The 13,304-nt window shown below is 47.4% G+C and overlaps 1 protein-coding gene across 2 annotated transcripts in view; it reads left to right on the forward strand.

Moving 5' to 3' along the window:
- ZZEF1 (zinc finger ZZ-type and EF-hand domain containing 1) overlaps window positions 1-13,304 on the forward strand; it is a 107,713-nt gene that overhangs the window by 15,764 nt on the left and 78,645 nt on the right. For both annotated transcript variants that reach the window (XM_061605360.1, XM_061605361.1), the window contains exons 3-8: window positions 1,206-1,400; window positions 2,495-2,666; window positions 4,684-4,883; window positions 9,106-9,316; window positions 10,847-10,963; window positions 12,476-12,654. In XM_061605360.1, coding sequence (XP_061461344.1) covers window positions 1,206-1,400; window positions 2,495-2,666; window positions 4,684-4,883; window positions 9,106-9,316; window positions 10,847-10,963; window positions 12,476-12,654 — 1,074 coding nt within the window. The remainder of the gene's footprint in view (window positions 1-1,205; window positions 1,401-2,494; window positions 2,667-4,683; window positions 4,884-9,105; window positions 9,317-10,846; window positions 10,964-12,475; window positions 12,655-13,304) is intronic.

Here is a 13,304-nt window from a genome sequence, read left to right on the forward strand (position 1 = left end):
TTGGCTCCAGGTGCACCTCGTCAGGGAGGTCATTCCATAAGGCCCTCTCCCTTGTTGCCATCCTCTGAGCTTCCCTCGGAGGAGGCACCTGGAGGAGGGCCTTAGATGTTGAGCGTAGTGTACGGGTGGGTTCATGTCGGGAGAGGCGGTCCACCAGGAATTGTGGTCCCAAGCCGTGTAAGGCTTTATAGGTTAAAACCAGCACCTTGAATCGAGCTCGGAAACATACATAAAAGTTTAATAATGAAACATAAAAACTGATAAGCTATTTAAGGAAAAGAAGTTGAAACTACCACTGTTGCAATGGTTTCAGGCATGAAGAATGTGAGAAATGCCTGGCTGCTGGATCAGGCCAAGGGGGCCCATCTCGTCCAGCATCCTGCTCTGCCAGTGGCTGTCCAGAGGCCCCTTAAGGGAAGCCTGCAAGGAGGGCCTGAGCGCAACAGCATCTCTCCACCTGCCCCTTTTCGTTCTAGGGAAGCTTGTGCCTGCCTCCCCCAACCCTGGCGCCCTCCAGATGCTTCCCACAACTGCCCCCGTTACTCCCAGCCAGTACAGCTGTGCCAAATGCGGCTGATGGGAAATGTAGTCAGGAACCTCCAGAGGGCATCAGGTTGGGGAAGTGTAGCTCATGCAAACAACACCTGGGTTGTCAAATTAGTGTGTTAATGAAACGGGGAAGTTCTGTTTTCTTCTTTTTTGTCTTGTTTTCTGGGCTTGGATCAATTTTGTCAAATGTTTCCTATGGGCACGTGCTGGACAACAGTACATAGAGACCAAAATGCTACCCCTTGGTTTGTAACACTTGCATTTTCAGCCTGAACAACTCTTTTTCGTGTGTTTTGTGAATAACTGACTTCTGCTGTCCCTGCCCCCCAACCCTCTGGCAAGCACAGCTTGGACGCACGTAAGCTTAACTAATCTCACTCTAGTCCAGGGAGGGGAAACATCTGAGGCTCTCCAGATGTTGCTGGACTTCCGACTCTTGTCAGCCCCAGCCAGCCAAGCCAAGGAGTCAGGGACTATGGGAACTGTAGTCCAGCAACATTGGGAGGGACACGGACGTCCCCCTTCCCTGGGCTAGCCAGTCGAACAACAGAAAATGCAAAATAAGTACAGCTTTTAATAACTGAATCACAACATGAGCTTTCTGTACTGCCATGCGAACGAGCCATCCTAAGCGCCCATTTCCCTCTTGTCTCAAGGTTTTGTAGACATATTTTCAGAATCGAACGAGCGCCTTAGTCTCCACGCTTCCGCGATTCTGCGGTTCCTGCATCGTCACCGTATCGCCAGCGCCGTCATCCCGTATCCAGCCTTGGAGTACTTCAACAATGTCTGCACCATGCGCTCTTCTGTACTGAAGGATTCTTTAGACCGGCTCCTCCTGAAAGAAAAGGGTATCGGAATTTGTCTTGTCTTTTTCTTACTTAAAATGTTGGTGATCGGGGCTAGCCAACATGCTGCCCTGCAGGTGTAGTCAGACTGCAGCTCCCATCATCCTTGGCCATTGGCCAATGCTGTCCAGAGCTGATGGGACTTGTAGTCCAGCAATATCTGGAAGGCATCATGTTTTTTATTCCTTTGTAAATTTTCATTTGTATCCCGTTTTTCCTTCAAGGAGTTCAAAGTGGCATAAGTGGCTCTCCCCTTTCCTCCTTTTATCCTTGCAACAACCCTGTGAGATAGGCTGAGAGACAGTGTCTGTCTGGCCCGAGATCACCCAGTGAGTGACATGGCTGAGTGGGGATTTGAACCCTGGTCTCCCAGGTCTTAGTGCAACACTCTAACCGCTACACCACACTGGCTTATGGCTATCCCTGGTTTATATCTTGCCTTCCAGTTACAAGGCAGCTTTCCAGATCAGAATTAAAGCTTTGTAACTAAACAATCCAAAATGTGTAATCCAGCCTGTCATGCTGCTGGAAGCTGTAGTCCAGAACATCTGGAGGGCACCATAGTAGTGCCAAGGAAACGCTGGGGAGGGTTTAATCCTGGTCAGTTTGGTGGTGCCTTGAGCCCCCAAATGTGGGACTTCAAAGCACATTGCAGGCAGGAAGGTGTTGGTAAAATAACAGCCCAAGGGGGGAAAAGTCAGGTGAGACACAAAATATTAGGATGCTGGATGATTTATATTTATATTATGTTTGTTCTATTCATATATTTTCTTGTTTATCCTCTATGTACGCCGCCCAGAGAGCCTTTTTGGCTTAGGGCGGTATAGAAATAAAATAAAATAAATAAATGAATGAATGAATGAATACCTCTCATTATCTCTCTCCTCGGAGGGGAGGGGGGTTACTTGCTTTTTTTGTAGCCACATTCTGCATAAGTGTGTTTCAAGGAAATGGAAGGGAGTCACTTCCTCAGAAGCTTCACAGATTGCCATGAAAGTAGGCGGATGGTGGAGGACAGAGGAAAACAGAATCCAATATGCTATTTGAGTGCTCTCGCTCTTACCCTTCCTTTGCCCCTCCTTCCAATCTCTTTACAGAATGCCCTAGTGATTTGAATGGAAGCCAGGAATTAGACAAGCTCAAATCAATCGCAAAATGCTACACTCACATAGAAACGTCCTCCAATTCAGCGGACATTGACAAAATGACCAACGGAGAGACGTCCTCCTTCTGGCAGTCCGATGGGAGTGCTCGGTCTCATTGGATACGGTAAGGGATCGGGTCCTTGATCGATTTCTTAACAAGCCTTCTGGGATACCCAGGGTGGCCATCTTTCTGCTTGATGGCAATTGGGTCACAAAAGACTCCCAAGCAGTGTAGGACAGGAGCATCTCTGGTGCCTTCCAGAGCAAACCTTGCCTTCACGGGGTAGTTTGGTTTTTGTTTTGGAGCTAAACAAAACACAGTTTCTGGCTTGGACAGAACGCTGAGCCAGGAATTGTGCTTTGTTCTGTTTATCTACACCTGCTTGTCACCATAAGGGCAGGCTACAGTAATATAACCATCCGGTAAAAAACACACAATTAAGACAGAGAAACCACTCCAACCACAACAGAACCTTACAGATTCAACACAAGAAGCTGGTCCTGCAAAACAAAATACCTTCACTGTCAAAAGCTAGTGTTGCTCCCACTAGGAGATGACCAAAGAGGCTGTTTTTAATTGTTTTTCAAGCTGTGTCTTAAAATTGTTGTAACCCTCCCTGGGACCTTTGGGCAAAGGGCGGGTAACAAATGTTGTTAATAATAAATTGCATGAGGTTAGTTAGTGGATTAAATCCACATATAAGGAAAAAAACTGTTGGTTCTACAGGGAGAAAAAGCCTTGTTTTTCTGTTTAGGAGTCAGCACGGGCATTGTCTTAGAAGAGGCGCTCCCTGTGAATTGTTACAGAAGGCATCTTCTAGTGACATTTCCCATCTGCAGCTTTTATATGTATTTCTGTTATATTCTTTAAAAAATCTCCTGCCCAGTTAATTGGAGATGATGCTTCAGTTGCTTAGAATATTTTACAAAATCTACTACTCTAACCCAGGGTAGCCAGTGTGATGCTGTACCAGATGGACTCCATCTCCCATAATCCCTGGCTGTTGGTCATGCTGGGTGGGGGCTTATGGGAGCTAAAGTCCAACATTGGCTTCCCCTGACCCTAACTCCTTAATCAGCCAATAATGCGATCCTGTTCAGAAGTCAGCCAGGTAAAGTTCAGCAGGACTTTCTCATGCGTTAAGTGTGTATAATTGCAACCTAAGGACCTATGCAACGTAAACCAAGAGAAGAATGCATAGCTGCCTCACAATGACAGCACAAGCCTCCGTATGTTTACTAGGGAGTAAGTCCCACTATATTCAGTGCTGCTGCTTCTCAGGTGAGTGTGCCTAGGATTGCAGCCTTAGTTAAGAAAATAGGTTTTTCAAAGAGTTGAAGGCAATTGGAGATACGATTTTGTTCCAGTAAAGTCCTACTCAGAGTAGACTGACTAAAATTAATGAACCTAACTGAACTGACATGACTAATTCCATTGGGTCTACCCTGAGTAGGACTACCTTTGAATACCACCCGAAATGCTGGACCGCTCTCATCTTCTTTTGCTTTCTATAGTTCTGTGAAGTAAAAGTGGGACTGAGGGCCTGCATAAATTTTGTTTGTAAGGGTTTTTTTTAGTTCAGTTTTTCATCAAGCTCCCAATGCAATTTCCAACAATAAAAATGCAATTTTAAAACCAGACCCAACTTAAAACCAAAACAAATAGTATAAATGCCTCCTGGCTGTCGAGTGGCAAGGGCAGGGTATATTTTTCATTCATTGCTTTGTATCATTTGGGGGTTTGTTTTGCAGATGCTCCACACTAAGGTAGAAAAGGAGTTAGTGGGGTGTGTGGTGCAAAGAGGGTGGCAGTTTCTGCCTACGCTTTGCTGCTTGTCAGGATTGGATTTTTTTACCTGAAGGTTAAAATCCTACCTGCACTGTAGGATTGGACTGGAAGGTGCTGCTAGGTGGGAACCTGGCTGAGAATATCCTCTCTTGAAAGTCCCCCGCCCCACACACACACACTATAAAAAGCAGACTTTCTGCAGAAAGTTTTTCTACTATGATTCCCCCCCCCCCAATTTCTGAAAACAAGTTTTGCAAAATGAGGAATCTGTTAAAAGAATATAACACCAGTCTACTGGGCAGTCCAGTTTTCTCTTCTCAATCCCTGTCCCCGTGAAATCTTTGCCTTGCAGTTTAAAGATGAAGCCAGATGTCATTCTGAGGCATCTCTCCATTGCAGTCGCAGCAAACGACCAGAGCTACATGCCACAGCAGGTGACAGTCGCTGTTGGGAGGACGGCCAGCAATCTCCAGGAGGTCCGAGATGTTCACATTCCCAGCAATGTTACCGGATACGTGACATTGTTGGAAAACGCTAACATTAGTCAGATGTGTGAGTCAATAACAATACAATTGGTGTTTCCTATTCTTTTTCTTCTTTTTAAAAATATATATATTTTAACTGAACAGCTTGAAAGGTAAAAGAGGAAAAAGCAATTTCTTTAGGAAGTGGAGTTAACGATAGGAAATTTAGTTTATATCCAGCTAAGTTGTACTCCAAAGTAGACCCATTGAAATTAATGGACTTGTGTTAGTCATGCCCAGTAATTGGCACCAACTTATGTTACAAGTGGTGTCAACAAGTGGGAAGGGGCATAGACAGAAAGGCAATCTATTCTTCCCTCAGTTGATTCCTCCTCTAGTGCTGGTGGTTTTTGCAAGCTCTGCTCCTCCTTGTCCTCCCTTCTTTTACTGTCTGTTCTCAGTTCATTAGTTGATGCCTCCCTGAATGGAAGCCGCATGGCTGCTTCAGCATCTATGACATTATCTCTTAGAAGTCATAAACCTTATGTTTCTTTATTCCTTCTGCTACCAGTCTTAACCAACCAGTTATTTCTGCGCTGCAATATACATATATACAAAAATTCTAACTAACATGGGATATAACCTATAGGCAGTGATAAATAAAATTTGGTTTGGCTTACCAGCCAGACCCATTACTTTAACATCACCACTGATCCCTAATCCTTCCCTGAATCCCACGGCATGTACAGAGAACTCAAGGAAGAGAGAGGGAGGGTTGCCCTGGTGCTGGGCTTTTTCAGCAGCTGCCTGCTCTAGAACCCTGAGAAGGGGCTAAAACGATCCTCCTTCATCCCTCCCAGAGAAAAAAAGCTGTCACTCCCTTCTGTTGAGAATTTTCAGGACGTAGAAGCAGCCAAGGCACTGCTGGTGCTTCCTGGAAAAGCAGCACAATTTGCAGAATGGAAGATGCGTCTCCTTGTCCTGCCTGTTTTCTGTGGGGCAGGGCGGGGAGGAGAGAGGGTTTCATCCCACCAAGCTGAGCTAGCTTTTCCAAAAAGGGCCAGCCATGCCTTCCTGCTGTCTTCTGCATAAAACACGCACACACAAATCCCCAGAACCCCTGATTGGAAGGGAAAGAAAGTTGCTGTCACTTTTCTTTGTTTTGGACAGGGCCTAAAGAAGGCGTTTCTCTTTCCGCTAGACAGCAGTTCCAACTTAGCGCGAAACCACCTTTTCTTACCCTTTCTCAGGGAATGAAAGGAGTGTGCTTCCCCCCACGGTGCAAGTTGGGCTTTTGAAGAGAAGGGCCAGCACCATCTCGCTAGCGCTCCTTGCGAAAGTCACACACGAAAGAGACAAAGCCTTATGTGCTGGACAGAGTTGGAAAGGCGTGTGGTTTCTCTCTGTTCCTCTTCGGGGTTTTGTTTCGTGGGATGTCGCTGTGACGTTGCTGGTGGTTTTTTCTTTTTTTTTTTTACAAAAGCCCCTTTTGCCAAGGAGAAGAGCACTTGTCCTTTCCTGCCCGGAGAACATTGGAAGGTTTTTTTTGTTTTGTGTGTGTCAGTGTCAGCAAGGCAAGTCAGCATATTGAAACCTATCTGAAGGTTCATTTGAGAACCGCACACATTTCATAAGCGTCTGGTTAGTTAAAGTTAGGTAGGTGCCTTTGATAAAGGTGACCGGGAAATGAGTTTGGCCAGAGCTGGGGGTCTTCTTATGACAGCTGTCAGTAGTTAAGCTTCATGCAATAGTCTTCTGCTTTTTTTAAGCAGATGGCAGAAGCAAAGGCAGATAGGCCTCCTGTGCTTTTAATACTTACTTAGAAAAGGGACATCTTCAGCAGGCTTCTCCCTCACTCTCCCCTGGACGAATTGCTTGTAATAAAATTCTTTCTCCTGTGCAGTTATTAAAGTTACATGACCCTTGTTCTTCCTTACAGCTTTATAGTTAAAAGTTAGATTCTGGCTCTGAAATAAATAGCAAGAGATTGTGACATTCAGGACTTGATTGTTGTTGAGCGAAAGCATTTCCAGTGGTTAATTTCTAAAAAGAGATGTCCTGGAAGCTGCAACCTTTTTGAGCTGGGTACTTTGCCTCCCTCTTCCCCCCCCCCCGGGATGTTGGGTTGTCAGTTTGTGAATGAGTGAAACACTGTCTGTCCATGTTCAGAGGCAGTCTTTATTGTTCCATGGCTAAGCCTCTGCATATGAGAGCAGGTTCTGATGAGTTTTTGCTAAGTGCATGGTTTTACTCTCTCTTTGTCACACACACGCACACACACATTTTTGGAGTTCAGATTTACAGGTTCTAATGCTCAAGCAAAGTGTGTACAACTTTTGTAACTGTGGCACAAGAAATGTGAGGTTTAGTACTTAGAAAGCATGGAAATCAGGTGTTTTGTGAATGTCAGCCTTCAGGCATGATTCAGTTTCCCATGCATCAGGGCCAGTTCCAAAGGGTGGCCAGGATGGGCCGTGGCCGAGGGGGCTCTGAAGGGCCCCTTGTTAGGGTCGGAGAATAGCACTCCCCTTCCATGATCCACGGCAGAATCCCTGCCACAGATCGCAGGGAGGGAGCTTCCAGGCTGCCCGCTGGTTCACTCGCTCCACCTACCTCTCTCCTGTGTTTGCTGCTGCACTGCTGCTGTAGTGTACCGTGCATGCATGCCATCAGCCCCTTAGAGAAGCTTCTGCTGCCATCTTGGTTGATGGCAGCCCTGCACAGACAGCGCACACAGCAACAAACACAGGAGAGAGGTAGGTGGAACAGGCAGGAGCCACATGCCCAGGGCAGCTGGCGCCCAAGGGCACAGTCATGCCTGGCACCGGCCCTGCCATGCATCATCCTAATTTCCATGCACACATCTTGTGACTTGTGAGGATGAATAAAACACCTGAGTGGCACCCCAGCAAACATGTGAAAACTAATGCTTTAAAATGCACAGTATATCTGAGCAGATACTCATGGGTCCCTCAGCTTGGTGTGGCGTACATGATGGTGGGTTTGTTCATGATCTGGGACTGATCTGTTCATGATCTGGGAATTCTGTCTTACCCAGAGAACTGGAGCTTTTCTGTTTTTTAAAGGTCATTTATTTTTGTTACAATCATCTTGGGGCCTATACACCGTACAAAAACACCCTTCTCTGCTTGGGGCTGCAGTTTGGCCCATTGCTAGAACCGTCGTCATATACAAGTAGCAAGTCTAGCTGAGTAAGTGCCCATCAGTTTGGAAGCAGAATGTGGCCACCTAAAAATAAGTGTGGCTTCTACACCCTCAGGGAGCTGCCTAGGTATGCAGAAGTGGACAGGTTTGTTTGTTTTGAAGAAAAGACCCAAACACGGCCTGACAAGGAGCTGCGAGCTTCCAGGGCCTACAGATTGTTGAGGTATCTGTTTTGGTGTGGATGGGTGGGAAGGAAAATGGAAAGAGAAGAGAGGGAATTGCCCCTGGCAACGTACAGTAAGTATCCTGGACGGGGTCACGCTAGGGCTGTAAGGATGCATGTTCTGAAGTGAAAACTCTCTCTCTGCACTCTACAGGGATGTTCAAGAAGAAGGGATAAGGAAGATAAAAGAAAAGCACCCCACTAAATAATGATAAGATATTCTGGCTTGATAGCTCTTACAAATGGTACAACAGAGGAAGGCCGGGGTGGGGGGACAAGTGGGGAAAAAAGATGTGGCTGTCGCCATATCCTGGCCTGGAGTTTAGGACATACGGATTTCCCATACATCTGCATCACCCCTAAATTTGACACGTGATCGGCGGCTTGGTCCATCTGCCTTTTTGTGGTGTGGCAATTGGCAGTGCTTGAGGCGTAGTTGGTGCGCTCTGCATAACCCAAAACAGGGTGCATGAATTTGGCAGTTCTGGCACAACCAGATTGGTTGTGTATGTTCTCTCTCTTCCCCCGCCCCCCAAAACCAAATAAATTTGTCTACTCGCCTTAGTTTGGTGACAGCATACTTCACGATGGACTTCTTTCCACCTTGCTTGATATTTTTGGTTAATAGCTTGCAAACTCTACTGGTAAACTTAGACCTAAGAATTTATTTTTAATTCTTGTTTTGTTCTGAGTTGCAGCCATCTTCGAGACTGTAGGAGAATGTAAAAAAAAACACGATGCGGTACTAATGTAAAGCAAAGGATGTTCTGAGATAAGATTCACAGCGTGTACAGACCGCTGTGTTGCCTTGTTAGCTGTTTTTAAATGTCATTGGATAATCCGCAGCTCTTGTTCGAGCCATAGAACCTGCGTTTCGGCCCATGGCTGGAAGAAATTACCCTTGTTTGGTACTCTTTGACAGATGTACAGATAAACATCAAGCGTTGCCTTAGCGATGGCTGCGACACCAGAATTCACGGGCTCAGGGCTATTGGCTACCAAAGAGTAAAGAAGGGAGGCGTCTCGGTCTGCGACGCTTCTGCGATCTGGTACTGGTCCCTCCTGACCTCTCTGGTCACAGCGTCTATGGAGACCAACCCTGCAATTGTTCACGCCATCCTGCAAAATACTCAGTGAGTTTCTGTATTCCCCTTTTGGTTTTCTTCCTCCGCAGCCATTCTCGTTCTTTTTTTCCTGCAGTGCGTGCAAGCTTTATTGTAAACTGTTTTCTTTCTTCAGCATTGAGTATACATCCATGCTCACTTGTGGCTAGCTATTCCTTTAGGTCAGTGCTTCTCACCTGGTGGGGTGCACACACACACCCCGGAGTGGGTGGATATGAAGATCAGAGGGGGCGGGCGTTTCTGTGTGTGGTCGTCTGATTTTAAGATGTGTCGGCTGACATTATTATTATTATTATAAATTTATTTATACCCTGCCTTTCGGCCAAAGGCCCTCAAGGCAGCTTACAAAGAAAAATAAACACAAGTTTCAAAATACATCAATGAAACCAATACAATTTACAAAAATTAAACTAAATAACAAATGACATGATTAAGAAAAAACACTGTTTTCTGTACTGCTTTAGCAGCCGCAGCTGAAGAGTTGTTTTGAAATTTGGTAAATCCCCCCCCCCCCCAAAGGAAAAATAATCGTTTTAGTCTTGGGAATAAAGGGCGTGGTGACATTCTTGGCTGTTTTCTGCTTGTCTCCATGGGAGTAAGGGGGAAAGCTGCTAGCTACCTAACCATGAGACTCTAGGACCAGGAGATTCTGTGGATCAGCAAAAGGGCTGTTTTCTGTGGGTGGGCATCTTTACTGCCATCCGCAACTCGCTCTTACTCCTTTCTTTGAAGGGGAAAGAACGGAACCCATAAGGCTGGCTGCCAGGGGGCAGAGGAGACTTGCCCTTAGCACTCGTCTCTGCTATATTGCACCTGCGGGTGGATTTTAAGGGCAAACTGCTCTGGGAGCCAATCTTGGCTGAAATGCAGCGTATAAATATATCAAGCTTTCCTAACCCCTCCACTTTTCGATCTCTGTCTGGAAGAGGGAGAGGCCCTCCTACGTTCTCTACAGGCAAAGTTCTCAGGGTGGGGCTGTTAACACTGTAAGTGAAATATAGGTATTCTTTTTTTAAAAATTGTACTGGTTTTCTTCTGGTCAAGAGCCCACAACAGCAAGCGGCTTCTTTAAGCCCGCACTCATGCCATACATTCATTCCACTGTTATTCCACTTGAAACGGGCGCGGCTTCCCCCCAAAGAATCCTGGGAACTGTAGTTCTCTGGGAAAAGGGGCTGACTATTAAACCACTTGAGGAATTGTAGCTCTGTGATGGGACTGGGGCGGGGGGGGCAAAATCTCCTAACCACTCTCAGCACCCTTCGCAAACTACCCTTCCCAGGATTCATTGGGGGAAGCCGTGCCCGTTTAAAGTGGAGTAATTGTACTGTGTGAATGTGGCCTAAATGAGCAACATCAGCAAAAAGTAACACCCAGGGTGTATCCAGGCCTTAGGTTGGGCAAGTGTTCTCAGCGATGCGACTTCCTCTGCCGCTCTGCTGTGCTTCAAGCTCGTGCATGTCGCGCGTCAGCAGTACTTCCTGGTTGCAGTTGTTTGGAGGCCATTTCTGATGGGACGCTCTCTTCCTCTTCCTCCAGGAAGGCCCTGCAGCATATGCCCCCCCTTTCCTTGTCTCCAGGGTCCACAGACTTCTCAAGCTTCCTCTCCCCCAACGTGTTGGAAGAAGTGGACAGTTTTCTCCTGGGAATCACCAGGTAGAGTCATAACGGAGCCTCAGAGCATTATATACCGAATCAAGTGTTACACGAGGAACGAGGACCCCCTTTCAGCCCCAGGGCCACATTTCCTGGGGGGGGGAGGCACATGCCAGCAGTGGGCAGGGCCAGATGCAAAAGTGGGCGGAGCGATGGATGCAAACTTTACTTTTGTACGCTTGGCTGGTTTTTACATACGCCCCTCCCCATCCAGACGAGCAAGGGGGGTATCACAGGTCAAGCACGCATCCTTTGCCAGGTGAAAGCATTCAAGGGGGTCATGAAGCAGGCCAGTGGGAGGGAGTCCTGAGGGCCAGGCAGAGAGCGGCTTGCAGGGTCACATTAACCAGAGCTTGGAAAAGTTACTTTTTTTGAACTACAACTCCTATCAGCCCCAGCCAGCATGGCCACTGGATTGGGCTGATGGGAGTTGTAGTTAAAAAAAAGGGACTTTTCCAAGCTCTGACATTAACTCCCTCCCTCCCCCCCAGCCTGAAGTTCCCCACACTTTTGTTACACGGTGAGAGCTGCAGCATTTTCGTTCAGACAAAAAAAAGGAAGACCTTTCTTTTTGTCTTGTGAGATGATGCAGGAGTCAGATTCTGCTTATCAGATAGTCCAGAGAGCGAGGTCAGGTCAAGTTGGGGAGGGGGGGTCATTGAACAAGAGAAGCAAATTCCATTTCATAGGCCAAGGCCAAACACTCGGGCAAGGGAATATAGAAGCTGTTCAAGCCGCTTTTCCCAAGGGACAAGGCTTCTATCCAGGAGCCTGCCAAGCCCCATCTTGGGCACAGCTGGGGGGTCATCAGAGCAGCTGGAGGAGTTGGGCCTACTCCTAAGGAAGCAGCTCCTCACGTGCAGCCCGTTACTCTCAAGGAGGTTTTGGCTTTGCCACTGGCAGTCCACGCCTGGCTGCTACCCAGACTTGCACCTTCTTGTGCCTGCAGTCCTGGTCTTGGAGGAGTCTCACATTCTGCCTCCGAGCTTGGGCTCTCTGCCAGAGATGGGCGGCAGCTGGGATGCTGTAAGGCCTGACAATCCTGGTTCGTCCTCGCTGCTGCCTGACCCAACCTCTTCTTCTGTGTGGTTCCCTTCAGGGAGTGCCAGGTCCCCCTCTGATGGGGGCTCCTTTAACAGAGGCATGGCACTAAAGGTAAATGCTTAATCATAGAATAGAGTTGGAAGGGGCCTATAAGGCCATCTAGTCCAACCCCCTGCTCAACGCAGGAATCCAAATAAAAGCATCCCCGAAAGTGGCTGTCCAGCTGCCTCTTGAAGGCCTCCAGTGTTGGAGAGCCCACCACCTCCCTAGGTCATGGGTTCCATTGCCGTACTGCTCTTTAGAAGTTTAGGCAGTTCTGAGTACTGGGGGTTTTTTTTCTTCCTGTTTCCTCCTCGCAGAACTTGGGCTTCCCCTCTGCCTGGTGGCCATGCATTAGAGCTTGTCGTGGCTGCTAGTAAACCATAGTTCAAGCCTGCTTGCGTCATCCCTGTCTTTTGCCTTTCCCAGTTGTTGTGCCTCTCCTGAAGTGGAGCTTACGTTGCTGGCCTTTTCCCTGGCCCGAGGGAGCATTGCGAAAGTACTGGGTTCGCTTTGCACAATCGCCGACCACCTGGAAACGCCTTATAAGGCCGCCTCGCTCATCGCTTCCATGGCCACCGTCCGGCAAAACCTGCTCTACAAATACGGTAAGCGTTGCTTGGGGCGATTTTGAGAGTGACCTCCTGCTGCCTTCTCTTTGGGGGCAGAGCACTTGCTTTGCGTGCTGACGGTCTCCGTTTCAGTCCCCCGGCTTCTTCCCGTAGGGCTTGGGAGATCTCCTGCCTGAAATGCTGAGGAGCCTCTGCCGGTCAGTGTTGGTGATAATAAGCCTGATGGGACCAGCGGTCTGACTCAGTATGAGTCAGCTACCGGTGTTCCTACCACAAGGTTGGGCAGATGTCAGGCTTGTGGGATCTAAACTCTCAACTTTGGGTGATTTTACTAGAATCCTCAGGTCCACAAACTACAGCCAGATGCGAAGTGTGCGTGCGTGCAGCCAGCGTGCCCAAGATAAGCCCCAACTGCCTCTCGCTGGTGTGAACACTTTAATTAAAAAGAACGAAAGCAAACCACACAACCAGGGTTACATATTCCTTTCCTGCTTCACGTCCACTCCTGTTTTTCCCTCCCGCTAATTTTTTTTTGTCCAGGAGATCTTTTATTTATTATTTATTTATGTATTATCTGATTTATATCCCAGCAGGAGCCCAGGATGAGGGAGATCTTTGCGAAACTCCTTGCTGGGAGTTTTTTTTTAAAAGACATTTATATACTGCTTAAATCAGTCGCATTTCTC

This window comes from Rhineura floridana, chromosome 21 (genome assembly GCF_030035675.1).
Source record: "Rhineura floridana isolate rRhiFlo1 chromosome 21, rRhiFlo1.hap2, whole genome shotgun sequence".
NCBI classification, from domain to species: domain Eukaryota; kingdom Metazoa; phylum Chordata; class Lepidosauria; order Squamata; family Rhineuridae; genus Rhineura; species Rhineura floridana.